The sequence below is a fragment of the Lycorma delicatula genome, chromosome 2 (genome assembly GCF_047948215.1).
Source record: "Lycorma delicatula isolate Av1 chromosome 2, ASM4794821v1, whole genome shotgun sequence".
NCBI lineage: Eukaryota > Metazoa > Arthropoda > Insecta > Hemiptera > Fulgoridae > Lycorma > Lycorma delicatula.
Window position 1 is genome coordinate 177,586,349 of NC_134456.1, and position 23,932 is coordinate 177,610,280.

Below are 23,932 nucleotides of genomic sequence, written 5' to 3' on the forward strand. Positions count from 1 at the left end.
GGTTTTTGATTATAAATGTATGTATAATTATATATATATATATAATATTATATATATCAGCTTAAATTTGTGTTATAAAACTGGTACAAAATGTCTTGGCCTAGATTGAACTATCCTATTGCTTATTTCCATGTTTATTATTTATTATCTGAGAATGATTTTATGTATAAACTTAGGGATTATTAACAAAAGTTACTTCTGATTTTTATTACTCAATTTTATGATAATGAGTAGTTTCATAAGCTTTTAGTAGAAAAAGATCATTGGTTTTTAAGAAGATATTAATTATAGTTTAAAGAGTAGTGAGTTGAATTGACTGGTCTATGTTTAATGAAGGGACATTTTTGAGATTCTGATGATTGTCACAAAATATTCGATATTTAATTGCTAAATGCGGTTATTGTTAATGTTGATATGCTTTTGTGTATTTTAATCTGAATCTTATTTATTTACTTAGTTGAAATGGATGCAAGTAAAGTTAATCTGTGTGGAAGTCGTGTGTTGGATTATGTTAGTGAATCAGATTCAGATGTTGAACCAGCTACATTAGAAACAGTATGGAGAGACAATGACAGAGATTCATCTGATGCTGAGAGTGTGGATAGCCAGCAAGAAGATCCTTTAAAGTTTGTGTTGCTATTTTATTAATTATTATTTATTTATGTAATAAATATTTCTAAATATTTGTTAGTGCTAACCATTTATTTAATATATATTACTGTATTATTATTTCTATCATATTACTTATTTACCAGGTGTGTAAATATGAAACCGGAATTTTTGTACAGAAAATACATGTTTATTGTATGAAAATGATAAAAAAATATTTTATTTGAAATATTTTTCATCGCCAGCTGTACATTTTTCCTATTTCTCTGACAATTTATGAATGCCATGTCAAAAAAACTGTTGCTTTTTTTAGGCAAGCCAGTCATCAAGCCATTTTTGTACTACGTTTTCATAAGAAGTGAAGTGCTGCTCAGCAAGGGCATGTCCCAATGATGCGAATAAATAGTAGTTGGTTTGAGCCAAGTCTGGTGAGTAAGCCGCATGCAAAAGTGTTTTCCAACTGAACGCCTCAATCGTTTCCTTGACCGGTTTTGCTGTGTGTGATAGTGCATTATCATGAAGCAAAATCACTTTGTGTTGTCTTTTTTGATATTCTGATCATTTTTCACGCAATGCTTGATTCAAATTGATCATTTGTTGTCGTTAGCGTTTAGTATTTATGGTTTTTCCAGGTTTTAGCAGCTCATAATACACAGCATTGTCTTCTTTCCATAGCAATTTGGCCTTGAAATTGATGTTCATGGTTCGCCTGGAGTTACCCATGATCTTTTATGTTTAGGATTCTCAAAATATATCCACTTCTCATCATCTGTCATAATTTGATGTAGAAATTATTTTCTTTTGTACCTGGCGAGCAGCATTTTGCAACTTTTGATTTTCTTGCTGTCTTTCATTCTGTTCATGTGGAACCTATTTTCCCATCTTCTGGATCTTTCCCATAGCCTTCAAACATATGGAGACGACTTCACATGTTTCATTTAATTGTTCTTCAAGTTGCTGTTGCAATTGAGCATCATCCTCATCTAACAATGCTTGCAATGCAATTCGCTGTCGTCAAACTTTTTTGGCGGTTTCCAAGTTCTTCAATTCTTATATCAAATTCGCCACGTTTGAATTTTTTAAACCACTCATAAAGCACTGTGATTTACCAAGAACATGCTTACTGTAAGCTTCAACAAGCATTCGATGCGATTCTGCAGTAGTTTTCTTTAAATGGTAACATAAAATCAATGCTGTCTGCAAATTGTAGTTTGTAGGTACAAAACTTGACATGTTCAACACTAATTAAAACTAGGCTGTTGTATGACGCGTGTATTGTTGCGAGTTGAAAATCTTTGTCTGCTGTCAAAGAAAGAAAATGGCGCCAATAATATTGTTTGGCAGTAACTACATTGACAGCTAGGGTTATCTATGGGCAGATTCCAGTTACATATTTACACATCTTAAAATGCATTCTTTGTTATATTACTGTCATTTCTCTGGCGAATGGATTAATTTTAATGGTAAAGTGGCCTTGTGCTAATTGACTTCTGTATCTTTAATATCAATTCCACAGTTCCAGTAAGTAACCTTTTATGTAGTAAATTTTTCTCGTAATTAAGCTATCTGAATAGATTGTTAATGTTGAAAAAATTATTATTGATTTTTTTGTTAAATGAATTAATTCATTGTAACAACAATAAAAAAATAATAGCAATTGTGAAAGTTCACCTAAAAATAAATTTGCCATTTTGCAAAAATGATTACATACCGTTTATAAGAACTTATATCAAAAATAAAATACTTCAAAAAGAAAATATTTTTTAACAATAAGATGTTAAACAATAAATACTGATATCTAGTAAAGTAAACTTTTGTGAAAATTATTAAAATGCAGGGTTAGACACAAAGCCAGCTAATCCAGAAATGCTGGACAATAAAGGGATATATATTTCCCCTTTTTTGTGGTTTTTATGCACCTATATAAGAGGAATAGTTATATATAGTCAGAAGAAGAGGATTTTTGTTAGTTCGGGATAAACATAGAAACTACTCAATCATTTGCAAACAAATTTTCATCTATGTTTCTTCGCATAACTGAGAAGGTTTTTAGATATACAATAAGTATCGTTTACTGTGACATTGGATATAGTGACAAAAAACTTGTCTCTTTGTTGGTTTGTATGCTGTTAATACCAGTTAGTATTGTTTGTAATGACATATCGGATGTAGTGACAAAAAACTTATCTCTTGGTTGGTTTTATATGCTGTTAATACATAAATACAGTATGTATATTGTTTATAATTACATCGGTTGTAATGTGACATATCAGTTATTGTGACTTATTTTTTCTACTGGAGTGCAACACTTTGTCACTATAATGATGGTCGGAAGTGACTCATCAGTAACATGGTATGTCTACATTGTAGCTACAGAAATATTTTGATGGTTAAAATGAATCACCTTTTCCTTTTTACTACATATGTACTATAGTTTTTGTTTTTCTTTAACCTGTACCAGATTATTCTTCTGAACTACCAGATTATTGCAAACTGAATCAGAGCCACATTCAGTTGTTATTAATCTTTTGCTGTGAACGTATCATATTGTGTGGGTGAAGTATTTTATTTGATGTATCCTGTGTTGTTCATTTAATAGTGATTTAATTATGACTTCACAAAAAAAATTCATGCTAGAGGAAAAGGCGCACATTATCTGGTGGTTAGAGAATGGTGAAACTAATAAGGACATTGCCTAAGTGGCATAGATCACTTGACCATATCAGTGATATGGAAGAACCATGAAAAAATTAAGAAACATTTTGAAACAAATTTTATTTCAGCCTAGTCATCATAATGATGTAGACTAAGCGCTGTTACAATGGTTTACATACCAGAGGATCGTCTCATTCACTAAGGTGACGATCATCCTCAAAAGCTTCCCCCAATTCAGGCATCGCCATACATCATATTGTTCACGATCTTTGCCTGATCTATGTCATATGATCTGCATTGTTTGCCGCCGACCCAGTGTCCAGCATCAAAGCCTTTCACCAAGGCACAGGGAGCGCACTTTGCAGGTACGGTCTTAGGCCAGTTAACTGCCTTGTGCCCAGCAAGGGCGCAATGACCATACATCTCTGACTGTGCTCTACAGTAGAGAGAGGTGTGCCCAAAGCCATGACATTTGAAGCACCGGGGTACTTATGTATAGTCGACAACCCTACAAGAGTTCCATCCAAGGAACAGCTGACCACCGGCCTCCAAGACCTGTTAGATCTTTGGTAAGGTCTCAATTATCCAGTGACTCTTTGGGGCCTCTTTTCACCCCAACTGCCAGGCCACTCTGGTCCTGTTGAGGAAGTCCTTGACAGTCATATTCAACACAGGATATTGGGATTTTTGCTGTGCATAGCCCTGAGGATTTCGAGCTCCTCTACCCTCGTTACCCTTGGCAAATCGTAGACCAATATTTGAGGCCTCCGCTCAGCTAGCAACTGTGCCTGCAGGCCGTTCTTCCTAAGAATGTAGGACTCCAGCAGCTGCTTCGCCTGCTGCTCATTAACAATCTCCAAAACGATTCCATGGTCCCTTGTTTTTGTGACTCAGGAAATCTGGAACCTTTCCTTCTGCAGGCCCAGAACCTTCTTCAGGGTTAGCTCCATCATCTGATGGAGCTAATGGGTTCATCGCAGACGAAGCCCCCGGACCAAGCATCAGAGGGATCACTTTGACGGTGGCTCACTTAATCTTTATAGCTGGTGCCTGGACTGGTGGCAGGGGACTAACCCGGCTAGGCCCCAGCGCGGCTGTTAACGCAGTGAAGGAGACAGGCTTTTTACCTTCTTCACTTGTTTCAGAGAAGTGTGGATCTCACCAAGGACCCTCTCCGTTTCTGGTTTGAAGTCCTTAACTCCTTCCACCACCTGATCCACGTTGCCTGACAGTCAAGAAACAACTGAACAAGGGCTCAATTTTGGTTTTTCAACGCCAGTTCAGCAACCATCAAGAAACATTCAGAAAGGTACGAGTCTACCAGCTGTCTAAATCAACTGAAATCCTTGACTCCTGTTTTGAGGATACTTTGGCCCATGTGGACTGTATACCCTTGATCCTCCCTATCCCAGCTAGATCCTCAGATCCCGAGCTAGACCCCTTCATGAGGCTTCACCATGGAGTTGTCCAGGACAGAGCCGACAACCACACCACTGTACTCTACCATTCTTGACGCAAGGAGCTGTCTTTCAGCCTTGTCTCACCCTCCACTGCCTTGCTCTCCCTGCATGGTTCCAACCGTAGTCTTTCCCGTACAGCTTGACACAGAGGTTTTGGCCAGATTTTTCGTGCAATCCGCTGGTGCACAAGAGGGTAGGGCCTCCCCTCTCATGGAGACCTCCATGACTCTTTAACAGAAGACCGTGGCCTTGGCAGAGACCTGCCTGGTGACCTTCTTGGCAGGAAGGGGTCACTGGTAACCAAGTCCATGGCTAAACCAACCAGGTCTTTGAGACAAACTCCCCCGGATTGCTGTATCACAGCTTATTAAAAACAATATAATAACTGCATTGCTAGGCACTACAGCTGCAGTTTGAATAAAACCTAACATCTGCCACAAGACAGGTGAGCGTTCAACTTAGTTATTCCGAGCAAGGCCGCCCGTTCTCATGCAACCCCACTCGAAAAAGTCAAAGCTTAAAAGCTCCTAATATAGACTACTAGCAAGGTCGGAGCAAAATTGCTGGTAGCAGTATATACAAAGTTTTACAGCATGGGGTCAGAGGCCGAGAAGTGATTTAAGTTTGGGCTTGCAAAGTTCTCTTCAAATTAATATTTAAAAATTATTTTCAGATTTTTTTTAATTCTAATTTTTTTAAGGGGTGCAAAGATGTATGGCGCTGACTCAACCTACACAGCCACTGCCACCGTTGCTATATGTATGACTGGCTGGTATGACTTCCAGTTACTTGACTAAAATCTTAAAATAAAAAGATTTTACTGCTACAGGAAATGCAAGTAACCATGTAGCACGGGTGAAACTGTGATGGGGAGCTAGTATAATATAAGAGAACACTTAGCAGTACATAATTCGTTTGGAAAGTCCGTTCATCAACATAAAATTGTTGTTAAAAACTATATATATATTACAGATTAACTTGCAATTTATGAATATATTATCATGGGAAAATATATTAGTGTAGTATCATGAGTAATTTTTTTTTAGAACAGAATATTTCTTGCTGTTGCAGACATGCTGGTATCTATACAGCTGAAGAAGTTGCATTAATTGTAAAAGAAAAAATGTGCAGACTTCAATCTTTATACATTGATCAGTTCAAAAGACTGCAACATGTATTAAAGGAAAGAAAACGAAAATATTACCATAGCCTGTTGAAAGAAAAAGAAGCAATCAGCAAAAATAATATGAGTAAGTATTAACTAAAATGTAATTACGGAATCTTTAAAAATCTTGAGTTTTTAAAAATTTTTTAATGAAAAATATGTAATAAATTGTTATTTATTGATAAGCTATTTTTTTTTCTAATCTGTGATACTTGTGCACATTTATTTTATGACAGTAATTATTAATGGACTTATAGTATTTCATTATTATAAAAAAAAATTAGTGCTTCACCAATGGTCTCTTATTCTAACTATAAATTGTCATACAACAACCTAGATGACATACTATTGTAGTTGAACAGTTATCCTACAATAATTGAATTTTAAAAACAAACATATTATGTAAGAGAACAAAATCAAATTATGGAAATTTCTCCGTGAAAAGGGAATTCTTGTAATTCTGCTAAGCTCTCTGCCTGCCATTAAATTCATGCATTTATAGTCTCTTTCAGTTCTCTGTTGCTTTCTCCCACTCATCATCCTGCAATAATGTCATTTGTGTGTTGTCAGCCATTGTGAATTTATCAAACGTTTAATTACATTGGAGAGATATTAAGTGAACGGTTGGAGCTGCATTTTGTTATTAACAGTATTCTCTTTGAGATGGTCAACTGGTGAGGGTAACTAGACGAAGCAGTTCAGTTCAGTTCAGTTTGGTTTGACATTGGTTCTTCAATATGATACACCCTGTGATCTAGTGATTATTTTATATAACATTATAATTTTTCATTCTGTGGCAAAATTGTTTTTTTGTAAGGATTGCTTGTAACATTGTCAAAAAAAAGTTATATTTAAAAGCAGATTTGTTGATGATATTAATTAATTATTAAAAAAATTTCATTGATCTGATATTTGCTAGAAAATAATTTTAAATAAAATTTTTTTAACCACTCTTTGGAAATAGGAAATAGCAAAAAATGAATTACAAGGGTAAGTCAATTATTATCTGCAATTTAGTTATATTTTCGTTTATGTTGGTAGTACTGTCGTGTTGCATAGATGACGCATGCGTGGTTTAATCGTTCTTATGTTTGTGCAGGTTTGATGCTGCTAGGTTAGTTCCATTATTGCTGCCCTGCTGTTAACCATGGCTGCTCTGCTTTATGTTTGCACCAAAGAAGAGCAATGTTCAGTGATCCATTTTTTGTGGTTGGAAGATGTGTTAGGGGATGAAATTCATCGAAGACTTATAGTACAGTACAGGAATAGTGTGTTGCTGCAACAGAGTGTCTAGAAATGGATTGAAAAATTCAAAAATGGTCCCACAAGTGTTACACACGATGAAGGAGCCAGACACCGTTTACCACCACAAATGAGGGAAACATTGAGCATACATGTGACATGGTTTTCTTAGACAGACGATTAACTATTGATAAAGTGGCACATCGTCTGCAAGTTGGTCACAGTTCTGCCTACAAAATCATCCACTACAGACTTGGGTTTCATAAAGTCTGTATAAGGTGGGTCCCAAAACAACTCACACAGTTGCATAAACAAACGCGCTTGGATATCTGCCAAAAACATTTGAAATGAATGGGGCATCTTAGACAGAATCATCACTGGTGACAACACATGGATCCATCATTACGAGCCGGAGAGTAAACGGCAGAGTATGGAATGGAAACATCCAAATTCGCCCTGCAAAAAAAGTTCAAGACCCAACCGTCCGCAGGAAAACTGATGCTTATGGTTTTTTGTGACTCACAAGGCCCAGTACTGGAACATTATGAGGAAAGGGGCATGACAATAAACACAGTAAGATGCTTACTGCCAAGCTGAAGCCTGCAATTCGAAGCAAATGCCGAGGACTGCTGTTGAAAGGTGTTGTGTTGATGCACAACAATGCCTGTCCACATACTGCTGAAACGCTCCAGAAACTCAACTTTGAAGTACTGGCTCATCCTCCATATAGTCCTGATCTTGCCCCTTCTGATTACCACTTATTTGGTCCACTCAAAGAGGCATTTTGGGGGTCATCGATTTACCTTGGACGAAACAGTGAAAGAAGCAGTGCATTCCTGGTTCGCAGCTCAACCGAAAACCTTCTTTTATGAGGGCATCAAGAAGCTTGTGCAACGATGGACCAAGTGCGTTGAAATGCAAGGGGACTATGTTGAAAAATCCTATTTGTATTGCAATAAAATTTATAACTACATTGCAGATAATAATTGATTACCCTCGTATTTGCTATTAAATAACAGCTCGAAAAAGAAACTAAGTTTTAAGAACTAAGCCCTTGTGCACATTGATATTTATTCTAAAATCTAAATCATGTAATTGAAGCATATGCTGTACATAAAAATTCGCATGTAATTTGTTGATAAGTATTGATTCAGACTTAAAAACAATGATTTTTTCTAGATTTATGAGAGTATAAATAATAAGGAACAGTATTGTAAGAAGCCTGAACTTGGCAAAACTTTAATTACATCATATTAAATTGAAAATAAATGCTGTTTATTATTATTTACTCTGTTAAATTTAGTTAAATATAAAGTATAAAATATATTTCATGCATTAAAACATTTTACTTTACAATTGTCAATTAAGTCTTATTTATTTATTTCATAATTTTTGGTTTTTAAAGTTACTAGGACTATTCCAAAATGAATTGCCAATTACTTATTAAAAATAAAGCGAAAGAACTGTACAAATATAAGAACACATCGCTTGTCCACAAACTACAGCAATCTATAATCATGGCCATGTGCTTTCCATTTTGTACAGTGCTGCTAAAGCATTGGTTGATGTGAACAAAGCAACCTGTCTTTTTTACTTCTGAAAATTACATGATGAGTGGCATGATTTAATTTATTTAAGTGGAAGGAGACAGTCCTACATATTTCATCCACAAAATTCGGTTATGTTTATGCTAATAATTTGATAAGTTAAAACACTTTAAAACATTGTTGGAAGGACAGGTAGTTTTGAATATATCCAAAAAATTGAAGAAACTGTAGGGGATAATCAATTTCTGAACTTTTAAAAAATTTCCATAAATTTTTAGTGTAACTCTGTATAGATTTGTGACAAACAGGACTGGGCTTCAAAATAATTTATTCAAGGTGTATAAATAACTGACTGAATTGGCCAAAACTCAAAGAAAAACCACACCATTGGCATTTCTTGAGCACTATAATAAAAAAGGAAATGAATATCCTGGACTGATTGTAATTGAGGATGAGTCATCATGAGTCAAGTTCATGAATTTAGAGACCTCCAAATCATCCAAACAGGGGATGGTTGCATATTTGTTGACTTAGGCAACATTCAAGCATACACTATCCAACTTAAATAAATCCTTTCTTATATTTGTTAATTTTTTATCAACCATTTGGAAAAAAAGTGTTTAGCCTTTGTATGTTACTTTGTCATTTTATTTTAAATTAATATATCACAATTCTGCAGTATTAAATTCACTTTGTTTTCACAGCAACTATTTATGAACAAAGCAAAACTTCTCCAAAGGAACTAAAGTTATATGAAAAACTAAAAGCACTTAATCAGTTTCATAAACGAACTGGTGAGGAAGGTGTCCTTCACATGAGAGTGAAGGAAAAACGCAACCAGGTATGTTGACATTTTTTTATGATAAAATTTGATTATTGTATATTAGTGTTATTCTATGTTTTTCTTATCATGGCTTTAATAATATTTACAATTGATTATAAAAATATGTTAAAATCAATGCTTTATTATAATTTATTATATTCTAACTGCTTCAATAGTAGGTAGAAGATAATGAGAAGCAAGCCAAAATTTATTGAGAGTGAGTCAACTATAGATTATAGAATAAACATTAAAGGAATGGGAAGAAAGATTTGTAAGTCCTTAGAAGGAAAATTAACATTTTTTTGGTTTTTAATTCATATTATCCTTGCCTCCTCCTGTAAAGAGGGAAACTATTCGAAAATTAACAAGAATAAGATTAAAATAATGAATTATTGCAGTGAAACAATAAAGATGAATTAAAAAATTAAGATAAATTGTGATTTACCATTTATAATTTTTTTTTTCTGGACGAAAAACAGTTCAGCATTATCATCATCCGAACACGATATGTATGTGTTTTAAAAGTTAATGTTAAAAATCCACAATCTAAAATTAATTAAAAACAAAAACATTTTGAAAAAAAAATATATCTTAAAATGGAAACACCTGGAGCATATGCCAAGATCAGAATAAAAACAAAGCGCTATCACTCTATATATTTGATTAATACAATAAAATTACCTATCATGTGCCCCATGGCAAATGGCGTAGTTGAAACATAGTAATTCAAATATTTGAATACAAACTGATGGCTGTAAGGAATCATAAAACAAAAGATAATTTCATTCCATTCCCAAGAATAGTTTGCATGTTTAAATTTGTGAAGTAATGTCGCATAACAGGTACAATCCACAAGGATGTGGTGCATTGTTAGTTAACAGTCACAGTGAACACAAACTGGTGCATCTGTTTGAGTCATCAGATATCCATGAGTGAGCCTAGTGTGCCCTATTTGCAAATGGCAGATAATAACCTCCTCTCAACAATTAATTGTGCATGGTGAAGAAACAATGTTCTTAATTGGGTGAAGTATATTGTTCATGGTAGCATCTCACTCACTTTGCCACTCATCATGAACTTCTTCAGGAAACAGACAAGATCATTAGAAGCCACACAACTAGTAAAGGAGGCCGAAAACAAGCCTCTTTTGCTGCACTATCTACGTGCTCATTGCCTGAAATTCCTGTACAGCTGGGGATCCAGCAGAAGCTCATAGTTGTATTACGTCTAGTCATTTGTGAAATGATACACTGAACATTTTGGCACAGACATCGAGCTGCAGACCAGCGTAGAAATATGGCTGAAGTCATAGAACGGAGCCGCCTGTGTTTTCGAGGATATTGGAAATTTGGTACCACGCTACGACAGACGTCTAAATCGGAGTGGCGACTATGTAGAGAAATAGCATAACTTTGTAAGTACTTGTTACAAATAAAAAATTTTCTATTTTCACTGTGGTTTTAATTTCGTGACCGATCAGACCTGGAAAAAATAACCCTCTTATATTGATAGAGATCAATGTAGTAATTAATGGGAGAAGACTGCCTAGGGGGCAAATAACATGGAGCAACAGCAAGAACTGGAGGTATTTGTATATTTAGAGCTGAGAAAAGGAGTTGAGCTCTGATGCCTAGTGGAGCAGTGAAAGAAAAACTGTAAAACACAGAAGCTGTTCCTGGTATTGGTTAGCATGCTGGTTCAGGAATACCACATCAAAGGTTGGATGAGTTGGTTGCACTTTAATGCGAGCCATGTAGGAGCATATCATTTGCTTCTGTCTATTACAAAGAGGTGGCTCACTACTGTCCACCAGCAGACTTACCATGGGGCTAGAACGAAAAGGACCCGTGGCAAGATGGATGAATGATTGATGGACTGCACTGAGCCTTTTTAGTGCGGTAGCTGGCATCAATGAATAAGCCAAACACCCATAGTCTAACCAGGAACCAACTAGAGCTTGGTAGAAACGCAATTTGCATATATGATCAGCTCTCCAATGGGTATTAAATAGAACCCTCAGCATGTCTAACATGTTTAGACATTTTACCTTCAGCTTCTTCAAATGTGGTACCTACATTAGTCATTGGTCTAACCACATTCCTAGAAACCTAACCGCATGTATGCCTCTACTGGTTCACCATGTAAATACAGTTGAGGGTCAACATGTTCCCTCAACTGGTAAAAGCAAATGCACTTCATTTTTTTCTGGAGAAAATGTAAATCCAATAGATTTATACCATGATTCTTAGTGGGCTATTGTGTTTTGAAGCAGCCTGTCACCAGTAGCTAACATTTCACATGCTATGTAAATAGAGAATCACTTACAAATAAAGAATATATAATTGGTTTTTGCATGCAGTTTGTTATATTATTTATGGCTACATCAAACAAAGTAACACTTAGGACACTTCCTTGAGGTACTCTGTTTTCCAGTGTGAAAGTTTCAGATACCGTCGCTCCAACTTGAACTTGAAAGTACCGACTACTGAGAAAACTCCCTACACCCTATCAATGAACTGTATTTAGGATTCCTCTCCTCCATGCCATGTCGGACGCCTTTGTAAATTGAAAAATACAGCAACAAGGCGGAAGGCATTTTTAGTAGCAGCTTCCAGGGCAACTACTTGATCACTAGATAATCTACTCTGGCAGAAACCACATTGTTTTGGGGCAATCAGGGAGTTTCTCTCAAGGAGTATCACACTAGACAACGGTTCACCATTTGTTCCATCACCTTGCGCAGGGTATTGGTCAAGGAGATACGATGATAACTTGTCTGGCATGATTTATCATTACCAGGTTTTAGTATGGGGATAACCAGTGCCTCTGGCCAAGAATCTGGAAACACCTGGGCAGAGAAAATTTTGTTTTAGATACACAAAACATATGTATGTCTGGGAGATGTGATAACATACTAAGCTTGATGTTATCATTTCCAAGGAAAGTGTCATAAGAATTATTCAGGGTATACCTTATTTCATTATAAGAAAAGGGTATGTTTCATTCATTTTGTGAGTCTCCAATCATCAATGGGCTATTTTCTACCTGCAATTTATATCTCCCAAACTCAGGGCAGTATGATGATGCAAGCCTTAAACGACCTTCTGAATGTGGTCGTTATATCAACTGGTGCAGAAACAAGGTTATCACCACTTTGCAGTCCAATTGGCTGTGGTGACTGTACCAATCCTTACATGATTGGAACCTTTCTCCATACAACTCTTGATGGTGTTCAAGAAATGGATTTGACATCATTCAACCAAGAATTCCGTTTTATCACACCAAACAACTCGACAGCAAACAGCTCTTGCGTTGCAGAAGGCGCAGAGCAATTCAGTCACTGGTCTTTGATTGAAATTTCATAAAGCCCTGCACTGATCTCTTAGTGCACACCTGCACTCTTCATCCCACCAAGGAACAGCAGGCTGCCTTGGCTTTCCAGATGTTAAAGGGAGATGAAGTCATTCACGCTATCGAGAATCTGGTGTATAAACTTGGTAAGTTGGTGGATCACGCTGCTGCTCATACCGACCAAAGGAGTCTTTATACTCGATCCAGTCTGCTTTCTGAACTACCCATCAACCTGGCTGACTCTGAGGCAGATCACAATTACTAACTGAGATTATGCAGCTGGTCTATGAATCCTTCTAAAGAAGTTTTTGGAAACGCACCAGATAAGACATGGTAGCAACATTGGTGAATGTAAGAATAGATCAGTGTATGGAAATGTACCTGATGAAGATGATATAAACATGTGTGATCCAACGTTCAGCAAGTAGAGGTCTAAGTTCTACCTCAGTCGATCAACTATATTACATTGGGGAGAAGATACTTGAGCTCCAAGAATGGTGATAAGCGTTGAAACGCCAGTTTCAACGCTTATGCCATTGGGCATTGGGCAGGGTGTAGGAATTTGGGAAACAGACTAGATAGATCATCCCTACTGATATCAGAATGTGGGGAAGATGGAATGGCGCTAATATTTTCACTGAGACTGCAGGGATGTTTGTCATTAGCAGGACACGGGTGGCTGTGATGATTTTTTTTAGGAAAACGGCCACAATATCTCTTTCCCTGCCGTCAAACTGATAGTAATATCTTTTGCAAATATATCAGCTAAAAGATACATTGTCCTGGGGACGAAGATGAGTCTCCTTCAGACACATTACTAAAGGAATTTTTTCTTTATTAGTGTTCCAATATCCTCAGGGTGAGAACGTAGACCACAAACATTCCACTGAATAATATTCGTAGCCATAGGAAATATTTTTCATATGTTAACTGTTTACAGATTATTTGTCAAATACGATGCAGTTTTTCTTTTTTGTATTAATGATTTTTAAAAAGTGCTTTGCTTCATTAGGCACTTCATTGGCCTCAACCAATGATGAAACCTTGGTGATGGTGGGGGATTTTGAGGCCTGGGAGGCCAGAAATGCTGTACCAGGTGATGATTTTTTTATAGATCCCTTCATTAAGATCTTCGTAAATTACTGCACTGTTAGTACAGCAGGAGTTTTAGTGCTTTACTGACTGACATGGGGTTCAGTACACAACTGTTAGTCTTTCCACTAGAGCTATCTTTCTTGTATGATTTGTTAGTTAGTTCTAAAATGGTTTTAAGCGAGGCTACCTGATCACATAGCTGTTTTCCCAAATTCCTACATTCTGCCTAATAACTGGTAATTTCAACACGCATCACCATTCTTGGGTCTCATCATTATGTTCTCCCTGAGGTAATATAGTTGATCAACTGAGGCAGAACTTAGACATCCGCTTGCTGAACGATGGATCACACACATTTATGTCATCTTCATCAGGTACATTTTCACACATTGATCTATCTTTATGTTCAACAACATTTTTACCGGGTTCCAGAAGCGTAACATCTTATACTCTTTTTGAATGGCCAGAAAAGAAAGCCACCGGCATCTGATCAGTACAAATTTTTAGAATTGCCCTCACTTCTTTAAATGTTGGGTAATCTCATGAGCAAGCTGAATGTGATCCCCCACAGTTAACACATTTTTCTTCCAACTGGCATTCAGAGTCATCATGGCCTTCTTTGCCACATCGAGCACATATTGCAGTGTTTGAGCGAGAGGTTGTAGTGTGGCCATACCTTTAACATTGGATACATTGCCTAGGGTTGGGAATGAATGGTTGCACTCTAATAGGCATGTAACCTTAAATTGCATATCTGCAATTTGTATCTCTCACCAAACAAATCCCATCGCTGTCGTTAATAGTAGGAGATTTCAGTGCCCATTATATTTGCTGGAGCTCATCTTTCTGCTTCTCTTGAGGAAATACGGTAGACAGAGCGAGACAAGACTGGACTTTTGTCCGCTGAATGATGGGTCATACACATTCATATCCTTATCGTTTGGTATACTGTCAAACATTGACCTCTCCTTATGTTTACAGAATTTACTCCCTCATCTCCCTGTCTGCTTGTTACGACCTTCATGGCAGTGTGACCACAAGCCCATTATTATAACCATTGGTGTCAACTGCAAGGTGAATAAAAGACCATGGAGATGGATTGTTGAAAAGACAGATTGGAACAGTTATCATAAAGCCTTCCCATCACAGTATGATGATGGTGGTGCAGACACCCTTGACGAACGTACTTCTCTTACATCTCTGATACTTAACAATGCTAATAGATAAATCCCACAAACATCGGGAAACCTAAGAAGTCTTTCTGTTCCTTGGTGAAATGATGATTGCCAAAACGCTATTAGCAATCAATGACAGGCACTGCGCAAATTTAACCGCAAGCCTACAAATGAACATTTAGATTATTTATACCGTAAGGCTAGAGCGGTATGTCGTTGAGTATTCTTGGATACTAGCAGGAAGTCATGGAGGAAATAGGTGGACACTATCTCGCATACTACTCCCATGTCTGCTGTGTGGAAGAACCGTACAATTTGCGGATCACCAAAACAATCCATTCTCAGACTTATTCATGAAGGAGAACTCCTTACATCACCTTCTGCAATGGCAAGTAACTAGGCAGATTCTTTCCATTTGGTGTCTCTCACCTAATCATACAGTAATGAATTTCAGAGGTACAAATTACAGATGGAAGTACTACTGTTAAACATTGGTGATTCGGTTGGTGAATTAAACACTCCATTTCCATTCAACAAGTTGTCACACACACTTAAAAACTCACATGGCACCTTCCCTGGACCTCACAAAATTTGTCTCTGTATGATCTCACACCTTCCTAATTCAGTTCTACAACACCTATTGTGTATTTATCACAAGTTTTTCCCTTCAGTCTGGTCAGAAGCCATTGTTGTACCAGTACTTAAACCTTTTCTTTTTCCTATTTTGGCTTCGATAATTACCTTTCAGATAATACTTCAGACGATGAATGAGGATGATATCTATGAGTGTAAATGAAGTGTAAGTCTTGCACAGTCTAAGTTTGACCATTCCTGAGATGTGTGATTAATTGAAACCCAACCACCAAAGAACACCGGTATCACAATCTAGTATTCAAATCCGTGTAAAAATAACTGGCTTTACTTGGACTTGAATGCTGGAACTCGACTTCCAGATCAGCTGATTTGGGAAGACGCGTTAACCACTAGACCAACCCGGTGGGTTTTTAGTACTTAAACCTGGTAAAGACAAAGCAAACCCATCAAGCTACCACCCTATCTCTTTGACAAGCATTTTATGTAAAGTCACGGAAAGAATGGTGAACCGCAGACTCGCATGGTACTTAAGAGAGACATGGTCATCTATGTCTAGAACAATACGGTTTCTGCCAAGGACGTTCTTCCATTGACTACTTAATGTCACTGGAAGCAGCTATTCAAAACGCTTTCTTATTCCGCCAGCGCCTTGTTGCTATCTTCATTGATATCAAGAGGCTTACGACACTACCTGGCAACATTGTATTCTTAATACCCTTAAAAAATGGGGAGTCAAGGGCTGTATGCTTGCATTTATCAGGAGTTTCTTAATTGACAAAATTTTCTTTGTTCATGTTGGAGATTCCTTATCAGGAAGTGTCACCTTGGATAATGGAGTATCTCAAGGAAGTGTATTAAGTGTCACCTTGTTTGCTATTGTCATCAACAGTATTACTGAATGTGTGCAACCACCTGTTTCATGTTCGTTATATGTTGATGATTTTGCCATATATATTACGTCCCATTCAACAGCCACAGCAGAGTACTACAGGACTAAATATCTCGCCTTGAAGCTTGGTCCAAGGTTACCAGATTTACCTTTTCACCTGAGAAATCAAAATGTGTAGTCTTTTCTCGGGGTTTGGTTCCCTTCCATTCTGTTAATCTTTCTCAAAAGTGAGCTAATTCCTATCTCTCCCGACGTTAGGTTGATGTCTATCAACCTCAGCCTTAGTTGGGTCAAACACATCAAAGAACTATAAACAAAATATTCCAAACTGCTATATGCTACGAGCTCTTAGCAACACCAATTGGGGAGCCGATAGGTCATGTATGTTGTGATTTTATTCTTCCTTAGTTTGTTCCCATTTAGATTACGGTTGTATCGCCTACTCTTCAGCACATAATACCATGCTGATTATGTTAGATGCTGTATATCACGCTTCTCTATGTCTTATTACAGGGGCTTTTAGAGCCCTGTAACAAGACATGGACTAGCATACTTGTTGAGTGCAGTGAACTATCACTTTGGGATAGACGTGACTAACTTTCAGCATCTTACTTTGCTAGTCTTAAAGGGAAACCGAATCACCCAGGATTTACCACAGTTCTTGCAAATCCTAATTTACAAAGATATGAAGACCATTCACATTTCACTGCACCTGTGGGTGTACATATTTGGCAGTTACTACAGCTTTTAAACATAGACATACCTCCTATTTTTCCAGGTTATCCATGTTCTTATCCTCCATGAAGAATTAACCTTATAAATCTTATTTTTGATCTTACCATTTATAAGAAACAATCAACACCACCTAATGTCTTTCAGAAAAATTTTCACCACATTCTCTTCAAAATAAATTCAGATGCAATAGTATACACAGATGGATTGAAGCAGAATGATACTGTTGGATGTGCATTTATTCTTAATAACAGAATCTATATGTTTGGCCTGTTTAATACTACAAGTATATTTACTGCAGAACTGTACACCATCAATAAAGCTTTGAATATTGTTAACACAAAATACTGTCATATTCTTATTTGTTGCGACTAGTTTAGCGCATTCCAAGCTTTGGAAGATTTTTACTCTAGATATCCATTGGTCACTGAAATCTATAACGCAATCTGAGTTGAACCATCGTAACACGCAAGTGAGTTTCTACTGGATCCCTAGCTATGTAGGAATTGTGGGCAATGAATGCATAGATTCCACTGCTGAAGACATGTAATCAACCTTCTTTCACCAATCATGTTACTACATGCAATTTTAGCAATTGTGTAAAACATGCTCTTTGAACTAAGTGACAAGGTGACTAGATGCCACAGTGAATAATAAACTCTGATATATTAAAAACACTGTGTTGCCATGGGACTCATCTTTCAAAAAACTCTGTCAAGAGGAGGTAGTCCTTTGTTGATTGCAGTTAGGCCATACCAGAGTTACATACGGATATCTAATGTCAAAAGTAAATGCACCAACATGCGTACAATCTACCAACATGTGTGCACCACATCCTTGTGGATTGCATGTGATATGCGGCTTTGCATCATAAATTTAAATTGTTTTTATATCTGTTTATATATGATTTTTGATTTTTAATTTATATTTTCTTCTGTTATCCAAAAAGGATCCTTTTATACTCCCCATGGAGTTCATTAAATTTATTTTGTTTTATTTATTTATAAGTTTTTTGTTGTGATTTATATTTATTTTTTAGTGACATTAGTTAAGTTTTTTTTTAGTGATATTTTATCTGTTATTAGTTAAGTTTTAGCTTTTTAATATTTTAGTTTTTAACCTAGATTAGTTTTTTATTTTAAATTTTAGTCTTCTTGTTATCCGAGTTTGGAACCCTTTACACCCGTCTTGGACTTTGTTAAATTCTTTTTAGTTTTTGTTAGATTTTATGTTTTTAGTTTTATGGCTGTAATACTAGTTTTAAGTCTTTTTTTTAAAAAAAGAAATTTTAGCTGTGATATTAGTTGTAATTTTTTGTTTAATTTTTTTAGTTTTAAGGTTTTAGTTTTTTTAGTTATTTATTTATATTTTTTTCATTAAAATTTTATTCCGGGTGAAGATAACGCCAACGTGTTTTTTGCTTCCCCCCCCCCAAAATTGTTAATTAGAAATGAACAGCAGATAATACATGAAAATGTTTTGATAAATTACAAAGGATAGTCAAAGTAAAGAAGATTTAAAACAGAGGATTTAAAGGTTGCTCAGAACGGAAAAATTGGAATATGAAAAAAAGAGTACTGGTGTTGTTTCCAGTTGAATTGTTACAGCAACAAAGTATTATAGATTTTATTTTTTCTGGTGTTACTCTTTATACAAAATATCTGAATTGTCTTGAAAACAGATACTATTAGGTAGAAATTAACAAAACATACATCTTGATAACAAACTAATAAAAAAACAAACAATTTTTACACCAATAAAATTATGTTCAAAAAAATTAACAATAAAATTCACTAATATTTTTGCTTTTCATTTACATATTTATACTTTTGTTAATTTTTAATTTACTAAAAGTAAAATACACACACACACACACACACATACAAATACACAATGGTGGTCTGATAAGCAATACATATACTTTGTTTTCATGAGAAAGAACATAAGTTTATAAGCTGCAAAAAAAAAAAAGAATAAAAGTGTTATTTACTTTGTTCAATGACCTCAGGTTAACTTTCATTTATAAAATTTTTTTGTTGTCTTGATTAACAAAATTTTTATTAACCATTTTATTAATTTACTAATTTTTTGGTTTTAATTTTATTAATATGTAATTTTTGAACTGTATTATTACAGGCTAAGAAGATGAAAAAATTCAGAAATAAGTCAAGAAATCTGGATGTAAGTACTTATTTTACTAGGTCTGACAAATATAAATCGGACTTTTGTTATTAAAATTTATTAGCCCAGAATAAAAATAAAATACATATATTACTTTTCTATGTAGTCTTCCTGAAACTACACTCATTTTTTCCCCAACATGCGGGGAGTTTGTAGATCCCTTCATAAAAACATTTTAAGGATGTGTCACAAGCTAATTAAGCACAAACTCCTCTACTTCATTCTTTCTATGGAATCGATCTCCCATTGCCTCCTGTGGTAAGAAATTGCTGGGGGATAAATCTGGACTTACCAAAAACATTATACAACCTTTTTTTTGTAGCACTTTGTTAATGTAGAACTTATTTGTGGCAACAGTAAAATCTAGTTTTTTGCCCTGTACTATGCTTCCTTTTTCCCTATTTTCTTTTCCTTTTTCAAATTATTTATTAATTGTTACTTTTTTCTTTCATAATTACTTTATTTGATACATTTCATTAAAATGTTTTAAAAAATCTGTTAATACAACATTATATATTGTATGAGATTGAGTTCTGTGTTCTTGGAAGCAATGTGGCAGTATACCACTATAGCTACAGAGTTCAGTTCAATCCAGGATGCATGGTTTTATTAACCAGATTATGAAGTTTATGTTTATGGTTTTCATCAGTCCTAACTCTACAACTACCTTCGCGACAGCATACAAACCTGTAATAAAAACTAGTTTCACTATATTATTAAACTTATAATTATTTATTGTCCATTCAGAAGTCATTTCCTTGATTACTGTTATAATATTAAATATTTATTGTAATGTAATATCTACTTCAATATTGAATTCTAAATACCAGTATAATTATATGAATTCCTTGAGTAAAGGAATTTAAAACAAAAGTAAAGGTGTTCAGAATAATTTTATAAACATAAAAAATCAAAAGAATCAATAGATATTATCTCATAACATGAAATTCTCTTCTATTCTACAATTCCGCCACAAAATATTTCTTAGAGTAATTTACTAGATACTGGTTTTAGAATGTTTTATTCCAGAACATGACGTAAAATATTCTATTAACCAGGTTTTTTTGTCTCAAAATTTACTTAGTTAAATTTTTACGAGATCCAGCAATACAGAAACCATTTTGTTTCAGTTTTACAATTATTCAAAAAATAATTCTATTTATGATAGTGTTTTTCTTTAGTTGTCAAAAATGGATGATTGGTGTTATTCCAAACATCTTGATGTTCTGTAGTTGGCTTTACTATTATAATTTGCTTTAAAGAGGATTTAAACATGTAAAAAACCAATGAGCATTGTTTCTTTTATCTTCTTATTTTTTTCTGTTTGGATGTATTTGGCATCTATTGAGATTATTTGTTCTCTTCCTTTCCATCATTTATTAGAAAGTGTTTTGTGCTGAAATGAAATAACATCATTTTATGATCCACATCATCAGATGATTATTTCAAATATTGTGTTTAATTGTACACGAGGGTAAGTCAGTTATTATCCGCAATGTAGTTATAAATTTTATTGCAATACAAATAGGAAACTTACATGTACATCATTTTTCAAGATAGTCCCCTTGCATGTCAACACACTTTGTCCATTGTTGCACAAATTTCCTGATGCCCTCATAAAAGAAGGTTTTTGGTTGAGCTGCAAGCCAGGAATGTACTGCTTTTTTCACTGTTTCATCCGAGGTAAATCAACAGCCCCTTAATGCCTATTTGAGTGGACCAAACAAGTGGTAATCAGAAGGGGCGGCAAGATCACGGCTATATGGAGAATGAGCCAGTACTTGAAAGTTGAGTTTCTGGAGCGTTTCAGCAGTGTGGGCAGCAATATGTGGACGGGCACTGTTGTGCAACAACACAACGTCTTTCGACAGCAGTCCTTGGCGTTTGCTTCAAATTGCAGGCTTCAGCTTGGCAGTAAGCATCTCACTGTAATGCTCACTGTTTATTGTCGTGCCCCTCTCCTCATAATGTTCAGTACTGAGCCTTGTGAGTCCCAAAAAACTTAAGCATCAGTTTTAGCAGAAGCAGCAGCAATAGTGGAACTAACCTAACAGCATCTATGCAACATGACAGTACTACCAACATAAACAAAAATATAACTAAAGTATGGATAATAATTGACTTACCTTCGTATGAATGAATTTAATGGTATTTTTATATTCAATATAACTAGTGTCCACTCTTCTGCACCATGTTTCTGCTTTCTTCATTTTTATACAGTTTATTATTTGACTATCTGGATTTTTAGTTCATCATTGTTTGCAAGAAAACTTGTGAGATGTATTTAAGTACATTTCATTACTCATTTTAATGATATAGTCACAACAATGTATTATTTTCTATGTATCTGCTGGTAATTCACAATTTTTTTAACAAACAACAATTTTGTTAATTTATTTTTCTGTTTATAAATGAGGTCAAAAATGATTTATTAAAAAACTGTATCAGTTCTCTTGAAATTGGTATTTAATATTTTCATAAGAAAAATAAAAACAACCATTAAACCTAACAAATCACATATCCATAATTTTTTACAATAAAATTATTTATTCAGTTGATGAAACAAGAAGGCTACAAAATTAAAAATTTTTTTCTCTAGGCACTTTAACAAAAAAATAACTCATGTTAATTTTAATCACTTAAATAGTCTCATAATATACATAATTAACTTATATTTTATTAATTAAATGGGTCCTCAATTATGTTCAAAAATTAAAGAAATTGTGTTCTTGATAAATATAATAATACCAGTATGCTAGAATTAGTGAGAAAGTGGAGTTTTGCTGCCATTCACTGTGTTGTTACATGGATAAATTGTATTGACTGAGAGATTATATGTGGTTTGATTGTATTTTGTTCTTGTTTATTGTGTATGTTAATTCAGCACTTAATTCTCTTTAATTTTGTTTTATAGGGGAAAAATGAAGGCTTTTCTATGACACCAGCTCCTACGTGTAAGTGCATATACACAGAAGGTGGTGTAAAATGTGGTCTCAAAACATTACCATCTTCTAAATATTGCCGAAAACATATTCTTGAGGTATATTAACTAGTATAATAAAAACTACTTTTCATTCTTCATATTAGCTTACCTATGAAATAAAATCAATGAACTGTGATTTTTCAAATTATTTTTCCTTTTTTAACATATTTCATGTTGTAATTTATTAAACTTATTTTCTGTATTTTGCATTGTACTTATTTAGGGGATTATAATTTTTACAAGTTAAATATTTTTTATTTATTGTAGGATGATAAAACAGGAGTTATGAAGGATAAAGAGATGTAAACCTGTTCACACATTTTTATACAATTATTACAAATTGGGTGAATTTGTTTGTTTATCTAGTCTCATCTTTATCTGTTTTTCTTATTTTTGTGTGGTTGTTTTTTATTAGGCTGATTAGACTTTTTTATCACGTATATTTTTAAAACTTAATCTATGTAATGTGAAAACATGTGATTAATAATGATGATGAAAAGTAGAGAAGATGTAAAGTGATAACAGATACAAGTCTCACGCTGGATATCTGCAGTCAACTACTTACACAGAAACTATAAATTTGAGAGGAGTAGTTCACTGTGAGCAGCAGCGAGATTAATCTTTAATGATAATTAATTTGTGGTATTTATTTTAGGACTCAAGAAATTTGCTAAAAACTGAACAGAACTGTTTTAACTATTGTTTAATTAATGATTATACTTACTCCATGTAATTATTATAAAACATTAGTATGTGTAGGGGTTTTTTTTAACTACAATGTTAGGTGGCAGTTTTTGTGGTTCATGATCACTGACTATCTGTTGTGAATTGTAAAATAATTACTTCTAAAATCACAGTAGTAGTGTAATCTTTGAAAACAGAAAAACACTCACCAAATGAAAGTAAGTATAATTATTGTACTGGAGTTTTCCTACCTCCAGTCCTCTGTACTGTAAAACATTAGTATGTGTAGGGGTTTTTTTTAACTACAATGTTAGGTGGCAGTTTTTGTGGTTCATGATCACTGACTATCTGTTGTGAATTGTAAAATAATTACTTCTAAAATCACAGTAGTAGTGTAATCTTTGAAAACAGAAAAACACTCACCAAATGAAAGTAAGTATAATTATTGTACTGGAGTTTTCCTACCTCCAGTCCTCTGTACTGTCAAACATCATTTTTCTTGACCAGAGGTAATGCCAAAATAATTTCTTTTTTTTATACAAATTCTTAAAATTGTTCTAAAATGTAAAAAATAAATAATACTACGGAATTAGTTTTTTACACTTTTTTTTTAGGTAACTATAATTTAAGGAAAAACTAAAATATAAACTTTTAGTGTGATTTTTTTTGTGTAGTTGTTTAGTTTGTACAAAAAATTATATTTTTTATGAATCCAGGTCTGAATTTTATCATTTGTTTATATTATAG

At 34.6% G+C, this 23,932-nt stretch overlaps 1 protein-coding gene across 3 annotated transcripts in view; it reads left to right on the top strand.

The window, feature by feature from the left end:
• The window catches only part of dgt1 (KAT8 regulatory NSL complex subunit dim gamma-tubulin 1), a 46,895-nt gene that overhangs the window by 15,373 nt on the left and 7,590 nt on the right, over window positions 1-23,932 (top strand). For all 3 annotated transcript variants that reach the window (XM_075356747.1, XM_075356749.1, XM_075356748.1), the window contains exons 4-8: window positions 458-626; window positions 5,796-5,974; window positions 9,383-9,519; window positions 19,474-19,518; window positions 22,433-22,558. In XM_075356747.1, the coding sequence (XP_075212862.1) occupies window positions 458-626; window positions 5,796-5,974; window positions 9,383-9,519; window positions 19,474-19,518; window positions 22,433-22,558 (656 nt within the window). The remainder of the gene's footprint in view (window positions 1-457; window positions 627-5,795; window positions 5,975-9,382; window positions 9,520-19,473; window positions 19,519-22,432; window positions 22,559-23,932) is intronic.